Source organism: Pygocentrus nattereri, chromosome 15, assembly GCF_015220715.1.
Source record: "Pygocentrus nattereri isolate fPygNat1 chromosome 15, fPygNat1.pri, whole genome shotgun sequence".
In the NCBI taxonomy this organism is placed as follows: Eukaryota; Metazoa; Chordata; class Actinopteri; order Characiformes; family Serrasalmidae; genus Pygocentrus; species Pygocentrus nattereri.
The window spans coordinates 11,524,924-11,547,961 of record NC_051225.1 but is presented as its reverse complement, the minus strand read 5'-3'; the positions used below and the strand labels follow the sequence as shown (position 1 = coordinate 11,547,961).

The 23,038-nt window shown below is 40.6% G+C and overlaps 1 protein-coding gene across 1 annotated transcript in view; it reads left to right on the top strand.

Moving 5' to 3' along the window:
- mmp15b (matrix metallopeptidase 15b) overlaps nucleotides 1-22,485 on the top strand; it is a 37,849-nt gene extending 15,364 nt beyond the window's left edge. Inside the window, exons 3-10 of the mRNA XM_017709774.2 lie at nucleotides 363-485; nucleotides 569-876; nucleotides 5,709-5,870; nucleotides 7,577-7,791; nucleotides 13,517-13,655; nucleotides 15,045-15,195; nucleotides 15,715-15,833; nucleotides 17,457-22,485. Of these exons, the coding sequence (XP_017565263.1) occupies nucleotides 363-485; nucleotides 569-876; nucleotides 5,709-5,870; nucleotides 7,577-7,791; nucleotides 13,517-13,655; nucleotides 15,045-15,195; nucleotides 15,715-15,833; nucleotides 17,457-17,926 (1,687 nt within the window). The 3' untranslated portion in view covers nucleotides 17,927-22,485. The remainder of the gene's footprint in view (nucleotides 1-362; nucleotides 486-568; nucleotides 877-5,708; nucleotides 5,871-7,576; nucleotides 7,792-13,516; nucleotides 13,656-15,044; nucleotides 15,196-15,714; nucleotides 15,834-17,456) is intronic.
- Nucleotides 22,486-23,038: the final 553 nt, after the last annotated feature.

The following is a 23,038-nucleotide window of genomic DNA, read 5'->3' as shown; positions in this document are numbered from 1 at the left end:
AGAGAACGCTTAAAACTGAGCAGGCCAGGTGGTCCTGAGGTGCCTCAGATTTCTTGCTGTTCAGAAAACCATAGAGGTGCTGTGGTCACCTTTGGCAGCTATGATGCTTCAGTCCAGGCAATTTGTGGAAGCATAGGGAAATTACATAGATACTTTGAACTGTATAAATAGACCAGCCAAATCCTTACAAATTACATTACCCAGCCTCCTCATCCAGTGAGTAGAGCTCACCAGGGTACACAGAGATGACTGTGAGAAAAGAGGGTTCATCTATTTCAGGCTCCTTCATGGTTCTCCATTCTACTGAGTGCTTGTTAAGCTCCCTGTATATGTTAACTGCTCTCCTGTTCTTCCCGTTTTAGAGCCATGAAGAGGCCCCGCTGTGGGGTTCCGGACAAATTTGGGGGTCAAATCAAGACCAATGTACGTAGGAAACGATACGCTCTCACTGGCCACAAGTGGGACAAAACACACCTGACCTTCAGGTAGATATGAAGAAGATTGATCATCAAATGTCTGGACTCCACAGAAATCATGTTAAGTCTTTTGTGCCATCTTCCTTTCACAGCATACAGAACTATACCCCTAAGATTGGGGAGTACAACTCATACGAGGCCATCCGTAGAGCCTTCACAGTGTGGGAGAAGGTAACACCACTGACATTTGAAGAAATTCCCTACATGGAGGTCAAATACGGCCGTCGGAAGGAGCCTGACATTATGATCTTCTTCGCCTCTGGCTTCCATGGTGACAGCTCCCCATTTGATGGAGAAGGTGGCTTTTTAGCACATGCCTACTTCCCTGGTCCAGGGATGGGCGGAGACACGCATTTTGACTCAGACGAGCCGTGGACAATTGGCAACCAGAATTTGCAAGGTGAGTCAGCACACGTTCTAAAGTCTTCACAGTGTTGTGTGCATTTAGAATAGGTCAGCATAAATGGTTTAAGAAGCAATCACACTGTTAAAAGGCATTTACAGTCATCTTTGTAGGCCAGTGACCTTTCAAAATGCCTGCATTTACTACCTTTACAGTGATGCAGTCCACAGTATAACAATATGCTGAATTAGCAGGCCCATTTTACAGCTTACAATGCTCTGACGTTATACACAGTGTGTCTCACAAACAGATTTCAGTGCACAGTTGCCTTTTTTTCCTCTTATTTAACTCTTGTATATTTGTTGTTTGGCTCAGGGCTGGTTTAGCTTTACTTTTTACTATAGTCATTTATATAAAGTTAAAAAGGAACCGAATGATATCACAGCACCTCCCACTGCTGATTTCCATAGTTTGTGACAGAGAGAAGGTCATGTTTTATGAGCTTTTTCTCTTTTTTGATGTTTAATTATTAGTTGTATACTCAATAGTCTCTTTGTGCTGCTCCAAGCCCTTAGATGACCAAAGGTTTCCTCTTCCTACTGCTGGCAGATGCTTTAAGGGTACAACGCATGAGATGGAAAGAATAAAAACCCAGTTAAAAGCAGTATTTTTTGAGTGTTAAGTATACCTCCTTAGATTTTCAGGGAGGGAATTCAAGACATTGGGGCTACAGTCACAAGCTTGGACCATCAAAATACTACAGTACTGTGTGAAAATCAGAGACCATCTATCATTTATTTAATGTTATTTAATTATTTAATGTTTATTTAATTATTTGTTTAATATAAGTTTTTTTATTTTCTTTCCTGATGCTGAAAAATGACTGGAAATTGGAAATTGACTGGTTTCTGACTTATATTCAGTACTGTATTCATCCAGAGTGGCAGGTACAAGACCATGAAGAAGCTTAAGTATATGTAAATAAATTCTAAAAGATACAGATAACAACTTATTGGGTCTCACGCAAGAGTTACTTAAGATTGTTTATAGTAGAACACAGTGGAGGTAAAAGTAGCATGGGTCTGTAGAAATTTGAAATGTTGCCAGGTCCAGCATTTAAGCTGAACTCATTGAGAGTTGTTCAGTGTTGCTTGTTTTAATCATTACCATGAAGCATAGTTGAAAAATATGAATGCATGTGTGCAAAGTTCACTGAAACTGAGATTAGAAAAGTTCATGGATGCCGTATTAATAACACACACATGATTTGTTTTGAGTTGGATATGCAAAGGTACACCTAGTTCCAATATCATGTTGCCTACACTCTTAAAAATAACGACACCGAAAAGGGTTCTTCTGAGCGGTGCAATAGAAGAGCCACTGTTGTTTTCTTACAACAGTCAGTGGTTGATTCTTGAAAGAGCTCTTTTTGGTAAATGTTTGATAAAAAACTAGGGATGTGCATTGTGACTAATTGAATTCAAGTTCATTAACATGAATTCATACCGCAGGGAAGGAAAACAATGGCAAGAAAATGACTGGCTCAATATGATGTAGTGCTGTAGCTTGCTTTTTAGGTGACAGCACTGGTGTTGCACAAAAATCAGGTAGCACACAGAAGAACATACTTAGCTTTTTGTGTTGGATGAGTAACATAGGCTGCCTCTTCAGATAAGCTAATAAGCTAAAAGAGCTAACAAGTGTCGCATTGGATGCTGATGAGTACTTGTTTTGTATATCATGTGTTTTCTCCTCAGTGGACAACGTATCAATATGTTGTTTGTCTAAGACATCTTTTCAATGTTTTTAGGCCTAGCTATCATCAAGTAGAGCAGTCAGCCTAGTTAGCGATACCACCTCATTATCTCTCAACAACATGTACTTAGACTCACATTCAGGCAACCGTGTTCGGATGTAGAAAGTATAACATTAAATAGTTAACCTGTGTTTTCTCCGCCGTTCTGCGGTGAAACATAATGAACACCAAAATATTTAATTTTGTAATTTGAATACTGGCATCTAAAGTTGTTAACCGAGTAGTTGATTACTTCTAAGCCTTCCTTTTTAAAAGTATAGTTGAGGTTTAACTTCCGTCCTGCAGTTTTTTTGTATGAAATGACTCTTAGGGTCATGTCAAAGAGGCTCTCTGTCTCTCTTTTCCTCTCTCTTTCTTTATTTGGAGTCACATGAAAAAGATAAAGGCCAGCCTTAGTTACGCCTGCTTGGGGAAAGACTTAGAAACATTCTGTCTTTGAATACAGTTCATCCGGTGCTTTGCTGAACTGTCATGATGTCATTACATTCCTGCTTAGCATGAAGCAGGTTGGATGTGCTGAATAGAGCTGATAGTCGCTAATGAGAGGCACTGTCAGGCTGTCAAACCTTTGAATTCCTCAAGACGGATTTTGCCAGGATGAATTTGAATTGACGCAACATAATGTACCATTCACATGGAAACACTACATCAGAATATAACCAGAGCTTCAAAAGAAACGTCCTATATGGGAATTGCTGATTAATGCAAGGTCAGCTTCCACTGGCTTTAGATGTCTGAAGTGGCTACAGGGTTTCCTTTGTGGCCCGTGGTTGAAGTCTTGGTCACTGTGTCACAGCTGCATGCCGATGTGCACCATATTCAGCCATAATCAGGCATTGCTATCATTCATGCCGCTCAGACAAGGGGCAGCTTTCAGTGGCAAGTTGTGTACATACATCTGTGCCCATCTGAGCCTCAGTCTGTGAAAGACATCATTGATTTAGCTGCCCAAGACCATTAGAACAACCGTTTAGCACTCCTCATGTCTGTCGAGAGTCATTAATTCTAATACAGTGGTGTCTCTGGAAAAACCCTGAACAAGCAACATTACTCTTCACTGACCTCATAAGGCGTGCAGAGATGGTTAACATTGTCCTCACTGATGAACAGAAGATACTATGACTGGAGGAAGCGGTCAATCATTCTTTTTTTTGCTGACATCATAGCTGAAGAATTGGATGGAACCATTTGTAATGCATTAGATCCACAAATCAGGCTGACAGCTGGAGAATGGAAACAAAATATGATCCAAGTGCAGGGTGTCATAACTTGCTTTTCCATAAATCATTGCAGACTTGTCAATGTATAGTAAGTTACTAATATTCTAAGCCTCATGTGCACTCCACCATATAGGTTTACAAGTAATCACTGTAGGCCATCTGTTGCCGCACAGTTTCTCTGCCCTATTTTACCCCGTCTTTAATGGAAGAGATCACTGTAGGACCACAGCTGACCAGATATTATTGGGGGTGTGGACCATTCTCAGCACACTGTTGACACTGACATGGTCATAGCATGTGGGTTGCAGCAGTATGAGTGCATGAGGCACACCAGCCACTGTTGGGTTGAGACACAGACCACCAACCAAAAATATCCAGCCAGCACTGGTCCTGTAGTCAGAAACTGACCCCTGCTGAAGGACTAAAGGATGACTCACACACATTGTGCATAGAAAAGGAGGAGCTATAGTTATACAAAATGCACCATCTGGGTAGATGTTTCTAATGAAGTGGTCAGTACATGTACCCAGTGTTTACAAAACTCATATCAGCTCAATGCAAACAAAAGCACTATTTAGACTGAGATTAAATTAGAGGTGGGGTAATGTAACTTAACCACAGGATGTCTGTAATGTTTATGACCGGTTTGAACTGGACAGGAAATCACAGTACAATATCATTGCTTACAAATAAAATAATCAGCTACCACTTGGTCTTTCTCTGAAATTGGTTTATTTGATTTCTGCAGACTGTGTTAACAGCTGTAAGAGCTTAGCGGCTGTCTATGGAGTACATTGCAAATAGTGATCATCTGGGTCCACGTATGACGCCCCAATTTATAGCCAGTAGAACCCAAACGATGGATCTCAAAGAAAGATGCCAAATATGTACACATTAACCTTTTCACTTTGGTGTATTATTGGTGAAGTCAATTAAATAAATAATTCCACAGTAATTCCCCTTGTATTTTAGTCTCAATATACACCAGAATTTTCATGTAATCTCAGTACTATTTCAATAGTACGTAATATGGCACTATAATACAGGTATTTATTGTCTCAGTCTGTCCCTCTACACACAATAATATCCAGTCAGTCTGTGGTCCTTTAGTCATTGCTTTCAACTGAAGAAGGACTTGGTCAATTTTGAATAGCAATGGATTGGCTAGTCAGTAATACTTCCAAGGTGCACCTATACAGCCGATGTACTTATGCACATCTGAATAAGAAATGAAGATATTCTCTCCCATCCATTACTTCCTCTTCTCCCTCATCCCAGCACCATGCCTGTTGACCTGGGGTCACCAAGATGACTGGGGTTTCATACAAAGAGCAGATTGAGGGCCTACTTGCTTTCAGCACCAATCCGGAACTAACAGGCAAACCAAGGCCCCTGCTCACCCACAAATCTCCTGCTTCCAACCTCTACCCTATTTATTCAACCCCCTATTTATAGGCCCCTAACATATTTCTATGTTAAGAAAAGGGCAGTGAAGTGTGGGGGTAGTTGTACCACACTTCCCTTTCCTATGTCCACTGTTATACATACTGACAAACAGCATCAGTGTACGTGACCCATACGTATCATGTGTCTTCAGCTAAAGGTTATTTTCTAATCGGCGTGAATGGGGATAAAGAAGCAGCGCTACAAGATGCATGGAGTAATTGTATCACGGCTTCACCTCAATGAATCATCCGTTTCCTTCTTTCTGTGTCTTAGCTTCTGCTGACTAACCAGCAGAGCCCAATTTAATTTGCCTTGTCATTTAATTTGTCTGTCTCTCTCCCTCTCTCTCTCTCTCTCTCTCTCTCTCTCCCTTTCTAACATTGACTGTCTCCCCCTCTGCTTTGTAGGCAACGATCTGTTTTTGGTAGCAGTGCATGAGCTGGGTCATGCTTTGGGCCTGGAACACTCCAATAACCCAATGGCCATCATGGCTCCTTTCTACCAGTGGATGGACACAGACAATTTCCAGCTTCCAGAGGATGATCTCAGGGGGATCCAGCAGATCTATGGTAATCTACACTCTTGGTAAAATAGTTCTATGTCTTTATTGATAAAGACACTTGTACAGAGCTATTTTAAAGGGTCCTTTAAGGAACTACCATGGGGAACCCTCAGGGCACTCCAAGTCTTTTAAACCTTTAATGTACTCACTAAAAAAAAAGCAATGTATTTTTTTATTATTTATTTGTTTGGGGTAATAATAAACCGTTGGTGTTTTTTTTTTGACCTCACAATTTTTTAAATATTCATATATACCAAACTGTCGAGATGCCACTTTGTGGAAAATCTGAATATACATAGTGACTTAAAATATGCTGCTGTTGAGCAGAACATTAAAAGGTTTTAAAGAAGGCCTGTTTTCTGTGTCATTTTAGACAATTTTTATTCAATATGATCATCATGTGTGTCATGCTTAAACTCTTAAAACTCATTTCAGTAGTAAATTTTGGTTGAAAACAACAAAAGGGTGAAAGTCTTAAAACGGCCAATGAAATATGATCCTTTTTGGGATCTTTTTTTCATCCATGGTATGGAGGTTGATACACCAAAGTGAGTTCAACCTATTGGTGAGGCCCTCAGGAGATGGATTGAAGGACTAACATGTCTGATTAACCACAAACAAAATGAAGAACAAATGGTAGAATCAAAGAATCATGGTTGATCAAACAGTTCTGTGAGAAAAACCTCCCATCAACTTTGTTTTTTAGAATAGCCAATAATGTCAATGTAAATCAATGTTATCAGGGCGCAAAGTGCTATGGAAATCTTACAGTGATGCTAGCCTAAGTTAGCATTATTATAGAGGTGTTTTTTCCTTGTTTTTGACATTTATGGGCTGAATTGAAGGCCCAGCTTTAACCGTCATTGTGTCCCAGAAGAACTTACATATAACAGTACAAGAACTAATATATAACCTTTATAAACCCTTTGAAATTTTTAATTACTTTCACAAAATAGTTTGTGACCAAGTAAAACCTGGTAAAACAATATTGTAAAACCTGAATTTTGTGGAACCATTTGCTAAACTAATGCTAGAACCACGAACAGCTCAGCTAAACTATGCTTGAATAGTTCAATATTTAGCAGTTGTTATTATTGTTAGAGTGATTGTTTAACAATTATTTATTTGAGCATATATAATGACTGATGACATTTTTTGAAAGCCACAGGTTCTCTGCATGTTTGTATAAATTGAAAGTCATGCTTGAAATATATTTGACACTGCTGCAATTTTAAAATATAGTCTTTAACTTTAATTAAATTTTTTTTACAATTACAATTAATAAGTTACTGCATGACCTCAATGTCAAATGAGTTCATAATTGTTACAAGCCATATTCTGCCAGACTTTAGTCATTATAAACAAGCTCCTCATGCTGTTTTGGTGAGTTTTAGCTTTTGTTGTGTTTGGTGTTAGCGTCAGTTTGTCGTAACGTTGCTAATGTTTAGATCTGTGGCAGTTTGGTGTGTTTTGCAGGCTGAATGGTTTGTGTTTGGATTGCACTGGTCTAGATGGACACTGAGATTATTTGAGTTTATATTAGTGTAACTTATGGGTAAGTAGGAGAAGACTCCACTGTGAGTGAGCAGGCTTCATTGTGAGTGTATTGCCAAAGAGCTCTAGGCCTGCTGCCTCATAGCATAAGACACAATGTATAAATTATATATTATAATGTTAATTTCACTTTATGTATTCTTGTTGTTTTTCCAATAGGGCCTCCTGTTAGTACACCTACTCAGGCTCTGCCCACTGTAAAACCTCGTCATCCTAACCACCCTAAAGACCCTCCAAGAGACCCTCCAAGAGCCCCTCCCCGCCGTCCAGATAGGCCACGCACCACTGACCGACCAGATCAGTACGGACCCAACATTTGTGAGGGCAACTTCGACACAGTCACCATGCTCAGGGGAGAAATGTTTGTTTTCAAGGTGAGTTGCAGTTTCAGTTTTAGGTAAGAAAGAGAAAAGTTCTCATCCTTACCTTTTTGTATATGTATAGATCACTTGTCAAACATTCGGGGACACCTGACTTTTCAAAATGTTTTTAATCAAAAAGAGCACGTTTTCTTTTGTAGTTGAACATATTTGCATATTATTATTGTGTTGAGTAGGGAATTGATAATTGCAGTGTCAAATCATTAGGCAAATCATACTCTTCCTTCTAGGGATTGACCAGTAATTTGCCAGCCGTTAATCCAAGTCAGTATTGGTAAGTTTCAATAATCAGAATTGGCATTCTTCCTTGCCAGTAAATAGGCTTTTACGTGATCAGTGTACACTCTTTACACAACTTTGACTGAAAGACAAACATCTGACTCAATATTCCTCTCATAGCTTTACTCAATTGGTCGAAATAAGGATGGCATGTTGAATGCAAGCTAAATAAAGGCTTGAAACAAAGCCTGTCTTGTATGATCTTAAATTTAAATATATACTTGATTTTGGGGAGCTATTACTATTATTACTACTACTATTTCTATTATATAATTATACATTTTTTATTATTAAAAAAATATATATAGCATAAAGCATAAAGACAGTGTTTGTGCTGTCTGTGTGCTCCATGCACTTTATTAATGCCTGTTTCATTCAGGTAGTTATTTACATATTATTACATATTTACAGTTATTACATATTCAGAGCTGTTAACAAGTACAAATGTTTATAATCTCTGGAAGATACATTTAAGATTTTAAGATCATAAATGATTTGCATCAGTATTTAGCATCAGTATTTCATTAAACATGATGTTCTGTTAATGTTCATTTTGTGTAGGAATCCTTAAACTTTCACACTATAAACTTAAATTCATGGCAAATGATTATCACCCTTCATATTACCTCCATGTTTACTGATAATCAATAATGTTGGCCCTGAAAGATTTCAATTGACCCCAACTTCATACTATGGAAGACACTTTATGAGCATGTAGCTAATATATACCCAATTTTTAGTAAAGCTGTTTTAATAATTAACACATCATCATCAGGTTTTTCCATTAACAAGTAGGAACAAGAAAATTTCTATTTTCCTGAGGAAGGCAAAGCAAGTGTCTTCAGACTTTTGACTGGCAGTGTAGACGAGTCAGCAGTGCATCCAGTCATGCTGCTGATCTAGTTATACGGCAGGATCTGACAGACGTACAGTATGTTGTTAGCTGGTTAAACAGGAGGCCATTAAGGTGAAAGCGAGGCCCTGTGTGGTTTACTGAGTGAATGATGGTCATCGTGCACTGTGGTCAGGAGAAGCCTGGCCAATAAAAGATCTGCGCTGATTTCCAGCTGCAGCACCTGAGGGCTAGATGGAGGCTTTGGGCCCTGCTGCTCCAGGCCTGCTCTCAATCAGCCTCCGTGGGCTTGTGGACTGTAAAACCCAGCACTGGGCCCGTTTATGGGCTAGCGCTCTGTAAAGAGCAGCACCGTGTCATTCTGCCCTGAAGTTCGTCTGGAGAGCCATAGGAATGGTTTTAATACAGCATTGAATAGACTAGAATAGCAAAGATAGTGCAGCTTTATTGTCATTAAACAAGTACAGCTAGATTAGGTTTGTGGTTTCTGAGTTAGCTGCTAGAAATATTCAAGATTCTGCCCTTTTTTAGGATGTTACTCAAATTTAAGTGAAGTTATGACCATGTTAAGACCTTTGTTAAAAAAAAAGATGGTAAAGTTTTTGTTACTGTCTTGTCTCTTCCATTGAAGCTTGTTTGGCTAATTTGATGAATTTGATGTACTTATCACAGGTTTGAAGCAAAGGGGGGACATACTAAGTGCTAAAAAGTTCTGACATGCATTTAAATATGTCAAAAAATCAACTTTTCACTTAATTTGTTTTGCTAAATAATTTAACTAGTAATGAAAACCTTATATTGATTCAGAAAAGCATTTTCGCTAGTGGTCTCAGACTTTTGGACCCCACTGTAGTTTGCCTTTGCTGGTGTTCAGCAGTTTGGAGAGTAAATAAATGTATGGAGTCTGGGTTGTAAAATTTGCAATTAAGGGGAATTAGTGGAGGCCTGATTAAGCTGAGCTGTTGCTGAGTGGAAGAAACAGCTCTTCAGCGATTTCTAGTAGCTTTACGCTCAAGCTGGGACGTCCCCTGTCAGGCATTGTATGAAGACCCACACTTTAATTCTCATAACTGCATTACCTACACATGAGTTAAGTCATAAGCCTTTATATTAATAACTGAATACCATGCCTGTGGTTTAAAGAGTTAAATGTCCCTGAATAACATCACGTCATATCATGTGATTTCTCTCCTACATGAAAGAAACTGCTTCTTTGTCACGGTGTCTTACTCTCTTGCTTCCCTTTTTATCAAAACGACTTGGAGCGGATCATGTGATCCTCTCTTTTCATTCGATGAAAGGAGTTCTCTCTCTGCCTTTTGGCCCTTTTTTGGTTGTCCTTGTTGTCTTGCTGTGGAAGAGGTGAGGAAGAGTGCATAGAGCAGCACGATAGGATCTCTTTTGCAGTCTAGCCTTATGTAACACTAATGCTTTGCATACCTCACACAATGAACTTTTAAAAATAACGTACAGTATTACTGTTACTCCTGTAGAGCTAAATTAGACTTATGTACAGGACACAATGATTAACCTTGTAACAAACAAGATATACTGTTGTTAACATTAGCTTGCCACACTGGCTTGCTGGATAGCGTTTAATTACAGCAAGCAAGTAGCCACACTTGCACAGAATAAAACAGTTCAACAATTGCTTTTGGACAACTTTATTAATGTTTCAGAGCACAACTGTCATCAAAAGTCCACCAAACTTAATAACAATATTTTGGGAAAAAAATAAACACAGTTTATGTCTTCAGAATACATGAGTGTGAACATGTGGAATGTATGAGAAGAGTGATCGCTAGCAAAGTCCTTATAGCAAAGTTTGTCTGCCATCTTTTCAACGCCACAGGGCAGTTATTTCCAGTCATACAAGATTAAACTCCTAACTCTTAGAATGAGCAGAGACCTAAAACTCGAAACTGAAGGTCAAATTACAAATTACTTAAAACCAAATTTGAAATCTGACAAAAATCTCATCAATAGTTTGTAGCTTTGGCTTAATAACACTCAGAATATATGTTTTTTGGGTTGTTCTGGTTGCTGTGCTTGCGCAGATCTTGACAATAAGGGTAGGCTTTCCTCGATCACAGCGTAATCTGCAAGCTGATTGGCTCTTTTTCTTGACGGGTGGTACTTTCTCTATAGACCTTCATAGACAAATGGCATGTTGAGCATTTCAGGCTTTCCCATTCATATTTCTGGTCTCTTCCTTTGTAATGTCTCTGCTTCTAGCTCATTAGCTAGTTAACAAGCCAGGGTGTGGTAGTACATTAGCATTATGCTAGCCGTCTGATAGCCAAGTGTACAGGTAGAACTGGCTAAAAGCCCTGACTGCACTTTGGACCTCTGATACCCAAACAAATAGTGCATTTTCATTTCTTCATTTCTTTCTGGTTTTTTAAGCAAATTTTTGTTTTTGTACTGTGCACTCCCTCCTTGCTTTTTTAGGTTTTCTCCATCTCTCTCTATCTAGCCTTTACGGCTGAACTTTTACGGTTGTTATCAATTGCTCTGTTCTGGTGCGGCAGCATGTGCCTGATCGACCAACAGCCACGTACTGAGAATGCAGCGGGCCACTAGACATGTGTGCTGCAATATTGCACTTGATTTGTTGTCCCAGGCAGTCTCTAATCATTTTATGTAGCACCACATAAAACTTTTTTCACAAAGTTGAGACATTACAATTACAAAGTCATAGCCTTTGTGAGTTAAAAACAAGAAGTGGGTTTTAACAGTTTCTGTGTTGAAAAGGTCTTACGGGAGTTCACAGATTACGTAATAACTTTGTAGCCACAAAACAAACAGCATTTACTGTAATGGAGCCTCATGTTCATGAGTCTAGAGCTCTGCAATCCTCATCTCTTCCCTTTCTCATATCCATGTGAATGTTTGGGTGGCTTCCTGAGGCCTACTTGCTAACAAGTTTGTCACGTTAAATGATTAATCAGCGTTTTTAAAAAAAGCCAGTAGCACAAATGAGAAAAGGTAAAACCCAGAGCTAATTAGACACATGATATTTCCATTGGCAGGTATTAATAGCAGCGTTTTGGCAGGATTGTTGTTTTATCTTGTGCTGCGGGTTCATTATGCATTTTTGTTCTGGATTCAGACAAGCTTGAGAGAGTGACCACCCACCAGCTGACTGTATCTGAACCATTTGAAAGGACCCTTGAAGGTTTGCATAATAATTTGTGCAGTGCGGGTCAGGTGGGTCGTTGGCTATATTAAGCTTAATAGAACACGGCCTCCTGCTTTCTGCAAGCATGGAACAGTGACTTCTGACTTTTAGGGTATAATGTGTCTTGTCAGAGAATTATACTGGCTGTGTACAGGGCTTGTGGAGAGGCATGGCTGGAGTGGATGGGTTAAATTTAGAGCCTGCTGGCTGCAGGCTTGGCGCTGGCTTTAATTTGGGTCAGGTTTGGAGTAATCTAAAGGTCTTGGCTCAGAGCCCAAGAAACAGGAGAAATGCGAAGGGCTCCCTCATAGGCCCCACATACAATGGATAAGGACTAGTAGGCAGAGTGTGTGCAGTATGTAAAATAAAAGGGTTCTTTGGCAATAAAAGAACGTATGAGGAATCTTATAACCAAGCCAAGAATTATTTATTCTTGGAAGCTGCATGACGGGGCAAAATGCTATATTGCAGTTCCATGGCCATACATTGCACCTTGCAATATATTAAAAGCACATTAATATTTTGTGTGGTTTAAAATTGGCCTCCATTATTTTAAACCAAAATTAGTTGGATTGTGTGAATTAGGCATGTGATGATACACAAATTTTATGATTTCCACCAAAATATGATACATTTTAGAGTATCACAATATAGAAATGTAAGCATAGCTTCTGGTTTTGTATGATTTGTGACTCTGAAATCAAGATATTTTAAAAAGACCTTGATTCTACAGAGCTCTAATATACTGCACGTAGTGGATTTACTCAGATAAATAAAGTTCTCTAGTATAACTTTAACACCCAAAAATTGCAACCTCTAAAGTTTATTCGCTCTTCAAAATAAAAGACCAGTTCCTCACATTCGGTTCCGTGTGATATAACCTTCGCATTTTGAGTTTGAATCTCTGTAAAACTGCAACAAGTGTTGCCGGCCAGTTTGGTTATTGCTGCCTTCTGCAATATTATTATTTTCGACTATGATGATGGCTAACAATCAATATATTGTGCGGCTCTGACAGGCAGTGACAGGTGGAAAACAGTGCTACTGAACTGTAGGCTTGATTATGTTGGTTAGCAAGTTTCAGCGATTGCCCAAGAACTTTTTAAACAGATGTTTTACAATGGCTTGGTCAGTTTTAAGCATGGAAACATGTATTCCCTCAGTGTTTGGATCGGAGGTTGCAAAGAACAATGTGGCTTGGCATAGACAGTTTTCAAACCAGCCTGGTTTCGGCCTCGGTCTGGAGGACGACCAGCAACCTTCACAACTCTGAGCCTCGCTGACAAGTGTGGGAGATCTGAAGTGTCTCCTGTGGCCAAGAAGACCACTAATAGACATAAACATCATGAGAAAAAACTTCCAACAGCCTTCATTGTTTTCTAACACTTTCTGTTTCGCTCCTGCAGGGTCGTTGGTTCTGGAGAGTCAGGAGAAACAGAGTGTTGGATAACTACCCAATGCCCATCGGCCATTTCTGGAGGGGCCTGCCTGGAGATATTGACGCAGCGTATGAGAGACATGACGGCAGATTTGTATTTTTCAAAGGTGATTTTACACATCGATGTTCGCTTGATTCCATAGAAATGTCACTTTTGGCCCTGCAAAGTCGTATGTATAAGCTGTAAAAAGCTCACCAAGTTGTGGAAACCATTACATATGCCAGTTCTGCTTTACGTCAGTTGCCATGCCCAGTGTATGACTAATTCCTGTCTATAGCATTGGGACTCATTGATTTTGATTTATGTCATTTAGTAAAGGAAGTGTCTTTGGTCTGTGATTTCCCTTAAGTAACTATTAGCCTTGGGCTGATGAATTTTACAGGTAGAGCTAGTGACAGGACATGAGTTTTTAAATGGTGGAGCCCCTAGTTGGACGCAATAGAGATTTTATTGCACACTCCATGCAACTTATAGGTTGGTACTAAAACCCTTATGAGGCCGCTTTAGCTATTGCACTTTACCTCACAGTTGCCTGGGTAGCAAAACGCAGGTACATAAAAATAGTGAAGAGTTCGACCCACATTCGCGTTGTGTTTTCTATTACTTTGTTAGGCTGTAACCGAAAACAGCCTTGGCGGCAGTCAGGCTTTCCCTAACTGATTGTTCCCGTGGTCATCGTCCATTGAAATCTTAATAACTTCCTGCAGAAGCATATCTATGCTGTATTTTCATGTTCATTTCTATTACGGAACAGTGTTGCAGGAATAACTGAACAGAGACAGAGAAAGAGAGAAAGGTTTGAAACTTGTTTTTTCTGCTGAGAAATTTGGAAAACGTCTGTAAGGCAAGTGATGTCATTGGCAAGGTTTTCTTAAACTTGGACGCGTGCCAACAGAAAGAAACAAGGGGACCGAAAAATCTTGGAAGGCAACATCTGTTATATTCAAGGCGAGGCCTCACTGTTGCATCAGCCCATGGTTCCCCAGATGCTGTCCGCAGAGGTTGCACTTTTCCGGGGATGAGAATACAGGCCACTTGAGTCAAACTAGGATTCTGCAGATGGTGCCACCATGTCTGCCATGCAAATCATAATAACAATCATAATCATAATAATAAAAAACCTGTAGCTTAATCTCTGTATGTGTGGTGATGCTGGGCAGGGCTCTTTTGTTGGTCAAACCACATGCTGGAATGCTGGAATGGAACCAAACCCAAACTGTTACTACATCTTTTGCAATGCTGTCATATGCAGTGGTTACTTATGTTTTCAAGTTAACAGCACAACAAGCCTGTGACGGAATTGGGGAGTTTCTCACTTGTTTCCATGGCTACCTTAGGGAAAGTCCCCTAATATGCACCATAAAAGCCTATAAATCGTTACTGCCCTTTTTCTCCCTCCTTTTTTTCCCTCTTCATAGTTTTCAAGCCAGAACTCCTTCATCAATCTTTGTGTTCACACTGCACTCAGTATCCTCTCCTTCTTTGTTTTGCACAGGGGGTCAGTACTGGCTTTTCCGAGAGGCCAACTTGGAGCCAGGTTACCCTCAGGAGCTGATGGATTATGGCAGAGATATCCCCTACGACAAGATAGAGACCGCCATCTGGTGGGAGCCATCTGGCTACACCTACTTCTTTAAAGAAGACAGGTGAACAGACCGTCCTGCTTATATTCCATTGACCGAATTTCTAAAAGTACCATACATAATTTATGGTTATCCCTATAGTTTTACATTAACTGAACATTTTTCCTCAAAAAAAAAAAGCAGCACAGGTTTAGCTGGTCATGCTGATTGACCAGCATACCAGCAACCAAAACACAACATGTGGTTTTGCTAATGACCAGCATATGACCTTCCGCTGTTTCTGACCAGTATACCAGCATCCAAAACATTATATATACTAGTTTTGCTGGTACCCAACTATGCTGGTCTAAGCTGGTTCTTCTAGCAGGATGCTAGTGGTCAGCACAATGGAAGCTTTTATGCTAATCACCACACTTTTATTTCTGCAGGGTTGTTAGCAACATTAGCCTTGTGGTTCAAGTGCAAACTAAAGAAGCAATTTTTGGGCACCAAGCATGTTTTATCTGTCTATATTTGGGATAAAGGGAAAATGAACTATAACTTTAAGGCTGCACAGATGAACTGATATTCCTTTGTCTGTAGGTACTGGCGTTTTAACGAACAGTTGCGTGCAGTGGATCAAGGCTACCCTAAGCCCATCAGTGTATGGGACTCATCAGTGCCTGTGTCTCCCAAGGGGGCCTTCCTCAGCGATGATGGAGGTGAGTGGGGGGCAGGGCCAGCCAGGAAACTGCCTGAAAACTCAATCCATTGAAGAGAAAAGGAGGGTCAATCAGCAAGAGAGAGATGGGAGGGGGAGAGAAATGTGATCAGGGAATTTAAGTTAAGAGCAGAGGAAAGAATGACATCACTGAGAGAAAGAGGATTGTTCTCCCTTTGTCCTGTGCTAGTCTCTTCAGCATTGTGAGAAACGCTTACCTCAGAGAAAAGCTCTCACTCTTAACCTGAGTACCATTGATTAGGCAGAGCCATGGTATCATTCTCATTGGGCACTTTGGTGTAATTGTCAGATGTATAATTGAGTTTCTGCTGGTTGCATTTGGCTGTACTCTTCCATTTGCTATCCACATTATTCTACTGTGGGCAAGTGAAGTAAAACTCAGTTTATTACATTAATTTCCATTACTGCATTGCACATAGACTGCCACTGAAAGTTTTGTAATCACCATTATCAGTCATACAAAACACCTTTTGTTAAATATACAAAGAATGAACCTAATATGCTGCTAGTACTCTACACTACTATCTTTAATGTAAAATGCATAACGTAAAAAAATAATGTTTTGATGAATGAAGAACAGAGCCATAATGATAGATGATGCCATAGTAACTGTGAAACCTTCTTAACATAGAGGATGAAGTTAATATACAAAGTGAAATTAATATCCAGGATATCTCATATTTGAAAAGATATCCAATCTTGAGGCTGATAACTTTGAGCTGTAATTTTGTAAGTAGATATACTCAATATGCTATTTAATATCTAACAACTTTGTGTTGTTACTATTGTTATATATCAGTCACAGAAATTATTAATATGACAAGTGATTCCAAACTTTTCAACATTTATGGCACTTGGCAGATGCTCTTGTCCAAAGAAACTTTAATCATATTAGTGAAAGTAATCAAGTAGGTGAAAGTAGGGCAGTCAGGGGCTGGAGGTTAGGGAGCTGACCCTGTGACCGGAAGGTTGCCGGTTCGATCCCCAGGGCCGACAGTCCATGGCTGAGGTGTCCTTGAGCAAGACACCTAACCCCCATCTGCTCCCCAGGCACTGTGGATAGGGCTGCCCACCGCTCCGGGCAAGTGTGCTCACTGCCCCCTAGTGTGTGTGTTCACTAGTGTGTATGTGGTGTTTCACTTCACAGATGGGTTAAATGCATATCACTTAAAAAGGGTTTGGAGTCTAGCCCAAGGACTTAGTATATCATGTTGTAGGAGTGGGCAGTACAGCAGAAACAGGCCTTATTATGTTCTCTTTTGTAATGCAGTTCCTTTGTGTTCATTAAGTACTGATAATATCCATGAAATGCTCAGAAAAGTATATTGTAAATATATTGTAATTGGAATTTATCATGATATAAATAAATATTGTCATATTGCCCCCACCTAGCATGGTGTGGAGGAGAGCACTGTTACCCACTACCTATACTAACTGTAACTACATTATATTTTGTATATTTGTATACATATATATTTTGCCAGCCAGATAAGTGCAGCATATTAGTCAGGTGAAGAACACTAGTAATGTACAACATACATTTCCATTACTCTTGCATGCACCTGCTTGCCTGTGTCCAACAACCTGTCTTTTCCCTCTGCAGCCTACACATACTTCTACAAAGGCAGTAAATACTGGAAGTTTGACAACCATCGTATGAAGAGTGAGCCTGGCTACCCCAAGTCCATCCTGAGAGACTTCATGGGCTGCAGCGTGGACCTGGACCCAGACAGAGACACAGACGTGGACCCAGGCCGCAAGTGGCCTGACCGCCCGCCATTTAACCCAGACGCCGGGCGGGACAAGGACAAGGAGAAAGACAAGGACAAGGAGCGAGACCGCACAAACGATGTGGACTACAAGGAGGCGACAGAGGAAGAGACGAACGAAGTAGACGTGGTGCTGAAGATTGACGAGACAGAGCGCACCATGAACATCATCATGGTGGCTGTGCCCCTGGTCCTGGTGCTGTGCATCCTGGGCCTGATCTACGCCATCATCAACACGCTGCAGAGGAAAGGGGCACCCAAGTACTTGGTGTACTGCAAACGCTCCTTACAGGAGTGGGTGTAACTTTTAACTGTTTGACTTTGACTGACCTCTGTCCCTTGATCTCTGTCCCTGTGTCTTTTTTCACCCCCCCTCCCAGTTTATGTACATGGTAAATATGTGCGCACACAGAAAACACACACCTTATACTCTTTTGTCCCATGGTGCTCTCCTAATGAGTTGACTGTAGTCTATTTATATCAGGAAGTTTGCACATTATTTTTGTTGTTATCCTTTCTTCATCATGGGTTTTCTCCTCCTGCTCCCCCTTTTTTGAGTTTGTATTGTGTGCACATTTCTTTTTATTTCTAAACGAGGAAGTTTCTCTGTTCTGCAACAGGGAGCGATAACAAACTGCCGTCCGGCTCCACAGTTGTACTCTGGACAAGGAAAATGCAAGAATGCAGGACAACAGAAATTGATAAGCGTGTGCAGTATATAAAAAGGGAAGCCACGATGTAAATCTCTCCATCTATGAGATCGCTTTCTAATCGCTCCCTTTACTCAGGTCTTAGATGAGTTCAACACAAAAAGCCTGGTTAAAATGATGAGGGCCATAGCCCCCCTCCTTAAACGCAACTGTGCATCCTGGAGCTCTGCCTTTACCCATGCTTGCCTATGATGAGGAACAAAAATCATACGTGTTTTATTGCCTTAGTCAAACCACTCACGCTATTGTTTTAACAATGGTGCCTTGGTCTTGCCAGCCAAAAGCCTTCCTGTGGTTTCGCCCCTATAGGAGGAGCCCTCTGACCTCCCCCATGCTGCCTGGCGTGTTGCTTTCTCTCTATGGCCCTGTGATACTGTGTTGAATATAATCTTTTATTGTCAGAGGAGCGTAACTCACATGGTGCTTTTCATTTAGGACAAAGGCGGAGTACTGTGAAACCACTCTGCAGGGGATGGGAGGGAACATTTTGAGGTACTAGAGCACGGAGGGAGGGGTTTTATGTTGATGTAGGAGCCATTTGCCAAGTGTAGGCCTGTTTTAAACAATACAATACAAACAAAAAGTTATAAAAACCATACCACTAGTGCATACCACTCAAGCTTTCCAATTGAAAAGTCAATAAAAAGCACTCAAAAGTTTTGCTTATCGGGGCCCAATTATAAATAAAAGCCTTACAGGGCCCCCCCCCTGTTAAAGACTGTTAGATAATCCTCTCATTTTAAAAACAGCAGGTGGTTGAAAACATTGCTAGCTTCCAGCAACCCCAACATAAACCCCCTCAGCACCAAAGAAATCCCTCTGTCATCTGCCCGAAAGGTGAGAGGACAAGCGTGAGGGGCATGAGCAAGCAAGGAAGGAGAGAGGCACTAAGAAATAGAGAGAGAGAAAAAGAGAGTGAGAGAGACATCTGTCTAAGTTCAAAGGGAGGGGGGTTTCAGCTGCAGAAATCTTATCTGCTAAGTCCACTGGAAGAGGCTTACACTCTGTTTTTCCAAAGGCAGGGCAGGCTTATTTTACACAGATGAGGCTGATTTTGAGGGTGGGGGAGGTACAAAGGGGGTCTGGCCTGATGCTGCCTTCATGAGGTATCAGTGTTATTGTAAAGTTGCCACCTAAGAGTTGCACATGAGCGTCCCTTGAAGTCGGAATTATTGAAAATACCAAGAAGAAATTTCTGGGAAGGTTCCATAGTAATGTGGTCATTACAAGTGGAAACTTTGGATACAATATAGGTTCTGACTTTATCCTTTCATTGTGGTGGAGGAAAGGATGGTGTCTGTGGTCAACAGTTGGTAAAATGTTAGAAAGGTACCAAAAAGAGATCAAGAAGACTAATTAGCTCAAACCCTTTCCCACTACACAGCAGTTGAATGCAAAGACTTTGGAATTACGGCTTCACATGTGGAGAATAGGACCGTCCAGCAAGCACAGCGAGGCAGCATGAGTGGCCAGCTAGTAGAGGAGACTAGAGCTAGGCAGAAGTGCATTGCCCATATGGGAGCATGCTGGCATGCGGTTGCAGTGCTTACTCTGCCACGGGTTATTTTAGAAACACATTCTTTGAATGGGAGCGGAAACAGGATCTGTGGCTGGCATCCGTTCTGCTTCCATTCAGGAGCTCCAAGCTGGACTTTGCACGTTTGCCCGTACTCGTCAGGATTCCACAGAGCAGACAAGGCCAGTGACTCGGCTTTGCGAGACAGACCTGCCATCCTTGTTTAGAATATAACTGCTCTCTGAGGTGCTTTGCTTAGTCTACTGCAACTCTGGTCCTGGAGTACCTCGGCCTTGCATATTTTAGTGTTTTCTCTGTTCTAACACACCCACTTTAGCTGAGGAAGTGCTTGTTAATCGGCTGATTAGTAGGATCAGGTGGGCTGGAGCACAGGGCACCTTCTGCCCTTCATAGTGTCAAATATTTCCTGCCCCACCACACTTGATTGACCTCTTTGAGGGCTTCATAATAGAATACTTCAATCTGTGCTAGGCAGGCAAGGCGGTCAGTCCACAGAACTCAGTTAGAGTAGGAAAAGCACCTAAGGGGGGTACTCTAGGACCAAGACTGGGAACCACTGTGATGTTAACCTTGTAACACAATGCAGATTCCAGGATAGAGCCAATAAACGGTCTTCACCTCACTCGTGATGTGCCTCTAATAATCCCAGTTATTCTCCCTCCACAAGCAGAGAAAAGTTGTTCTCTTCGCAAAGGCATTGAAGACATGGTGAAGTGAATGAACAAGTGCAGTATTATAAATATTGCCTTGCCGGGCGAGGTTGAGTCGAAAGTGCTTTCATAAATATTATTGAGAAGGTAGAGGAGACGGAGGACAGTCATGATCCGCATGCTGCCGCTGAAGGAGGCCGTTCAGCACGGTTGCCAGGCAGCACCTCCCCCCTCCCTTGTTTCACCGTGCTCCCGTCATCTGGGGAGACGTGGAGGAGAGTTAATCAGAGATAAAAGCTCTTCCGCCTCTCCCTCCCCTCCTGCCCAGATCAATGAGGAATACACAAACAGGCCTGAAGGGTATCTGGAGGGAGAGGAGACTCATTTGCTCATCTAGACAGGCATAAACCCCCATGCTCGCCCTGTGTGTGCCCATTTGAGCTCACTTTGACCTCAGTCCACACCTTTACTGCCTTGTTTTTAGAGACCTCATGGCTGCTTTTTGGTATGCAAAATGATTGATGTTCTTTTTGTGTTCGCTCATCTAGTGGAAACCAAATGCTATGTCAAGGCCTGCTAGTAAGGACTGTTCTTGCTTTTCTTGAACTGTGGGTTTTTCCCAGAGTGAGACGAGTCCCAAGGCTGTTTTGCATCTTATCACTCGGTGGCCCATTTGATATTTTTCATCACAGAGGTGAAAAAAGTAGAGCATACCTAAAAATGGGTGATCAATCATGAAAACTGGATGTGTATGTGTATAGCAAGGTCTAGTAAACCCAGCTCTTTCTCCAGCCAAGCTTCACTCTAGGCACTCAAAACACTCCTTGACTTTGGTTCTGGACCTTGCTCTCGCAACAATGGCCCCTCTTACTCTGGGCATTATTGTCCTGAATATTTTGTCTTCTGGCCGACAGGAAGAAAGACTGGGCTTTTGGCCAAAGCCAGGAAGCGTCCTCCCACCGTCACTCACTCTATAGCATAGTGATCTTAAAGGCATTGTGTGTGGGTGACCTTGGGGGGGTTTAGTAAAATATTTCCTAGAGATGCAGCTCAATGATCTACGCCAGTGTATGGTTTCTAGCAGCACTGAAATCATGCAGGCTTAATCCACACTTGGACAGGAGACCTGCGTTATTGACATATATTCGTATCAGTGATCTTTATCATTTAGTCACTTTTTTGTGATTTAAGAGGTGGTGGCTTTCCTTCTCCAATGTAAATGTCTCTGACCCATCTGTCCTGCTCACTAGGCTCTTATCCATTCATCCCACAGTTGCAGTCAGTGAATAATGGATCACATGGTGGCTTGCGAAATGTGTTATATTTCAGTGTTACATCTAACCATGTGGTATCAGATGAGTAGACAGTCAGAGGATGTTTGGCAGCATTGTGCCATATACACCAATGGTGACTTAGTTTCGCTACGATCTCAATGTTAAGCAGATAACAAGAATGACGATGTGTCTGGGCCTGCGTCCCTGTCTCAGAAGCCATTGTCACCATAGCTCATGAGCCAAATACCATGCTTTTTAGTACTAGATGTGGCAATCCAAGAGTACTGAGTCAGGTAAAGAAATAGAGGAATCACTAACATTAAGGCAGTGTCATGACAATTTCGCACACAACTTGTGTTGCGCTGCAGTTATTTTTTAAAAAACCTCATTTTTATTAATTAATAATAATTAAATGTATGGTTATATTTTTGTTGTTTCAGTTCATTTGATTTCCTGATCTTATTTGATCTTAATTGGTGTTTTTGAAATTGTAAATATTTTAGGACTTTTGAAAGTTTTTTTTCCTTTTTAGTTTGTTAATAACATTCCGTTCTTGTGATTAGATTTTTTTCTGATGTAGAAGCTGAAGATTTTATACATTTGTGTTGTTTTTTTGGTCACGTCTGTTGAGTGTCGTTAATCCATGCTGGACATGTAAACAATAATAAATAATAAATGCTCTGAAGATGAAATATGTTCATTGTGATCTACTGTTTTAGTAATAATTATAATAATAATCATAATAATAATAGCTCGAGAGAATAAAAAGTATGTGCTTAAAAATAAATAAAGTGTGCCAGAACAAAGGGGTATTTTAAGTATTAATAAAAGTAATTCGATTTATAAAAATATGATTTATAAAAGCAATGTATAGCAATGGCAAATTAGACAGAAAAATAGCAAATAAAATAGTTATAAAAGCAAACACTGAGTTAAATTTTAAAACGAGAAAAATAAGGACAAGGAGCGAGACCACACAAACGATGTGGACTACGTTATTATTATTTTTTTTAAAAACCTTGAACAGTCAAAGCTTCAATACTCTTAAATAGTTTAGAATTCATAGTTGATCATAATTGGTAATATATCTGAAAGTTATGTCCTTAACATAATTATAGAAGTGATAATTACAGTCAGGATAAACATGCATAACAAGAACAGAAGGGGGCCCCATTATAGAGCCCTGAAGGACACCGCACTGAATGCATTTTCCCAAGACACAACCTCCTAAATAAGCACTATTTT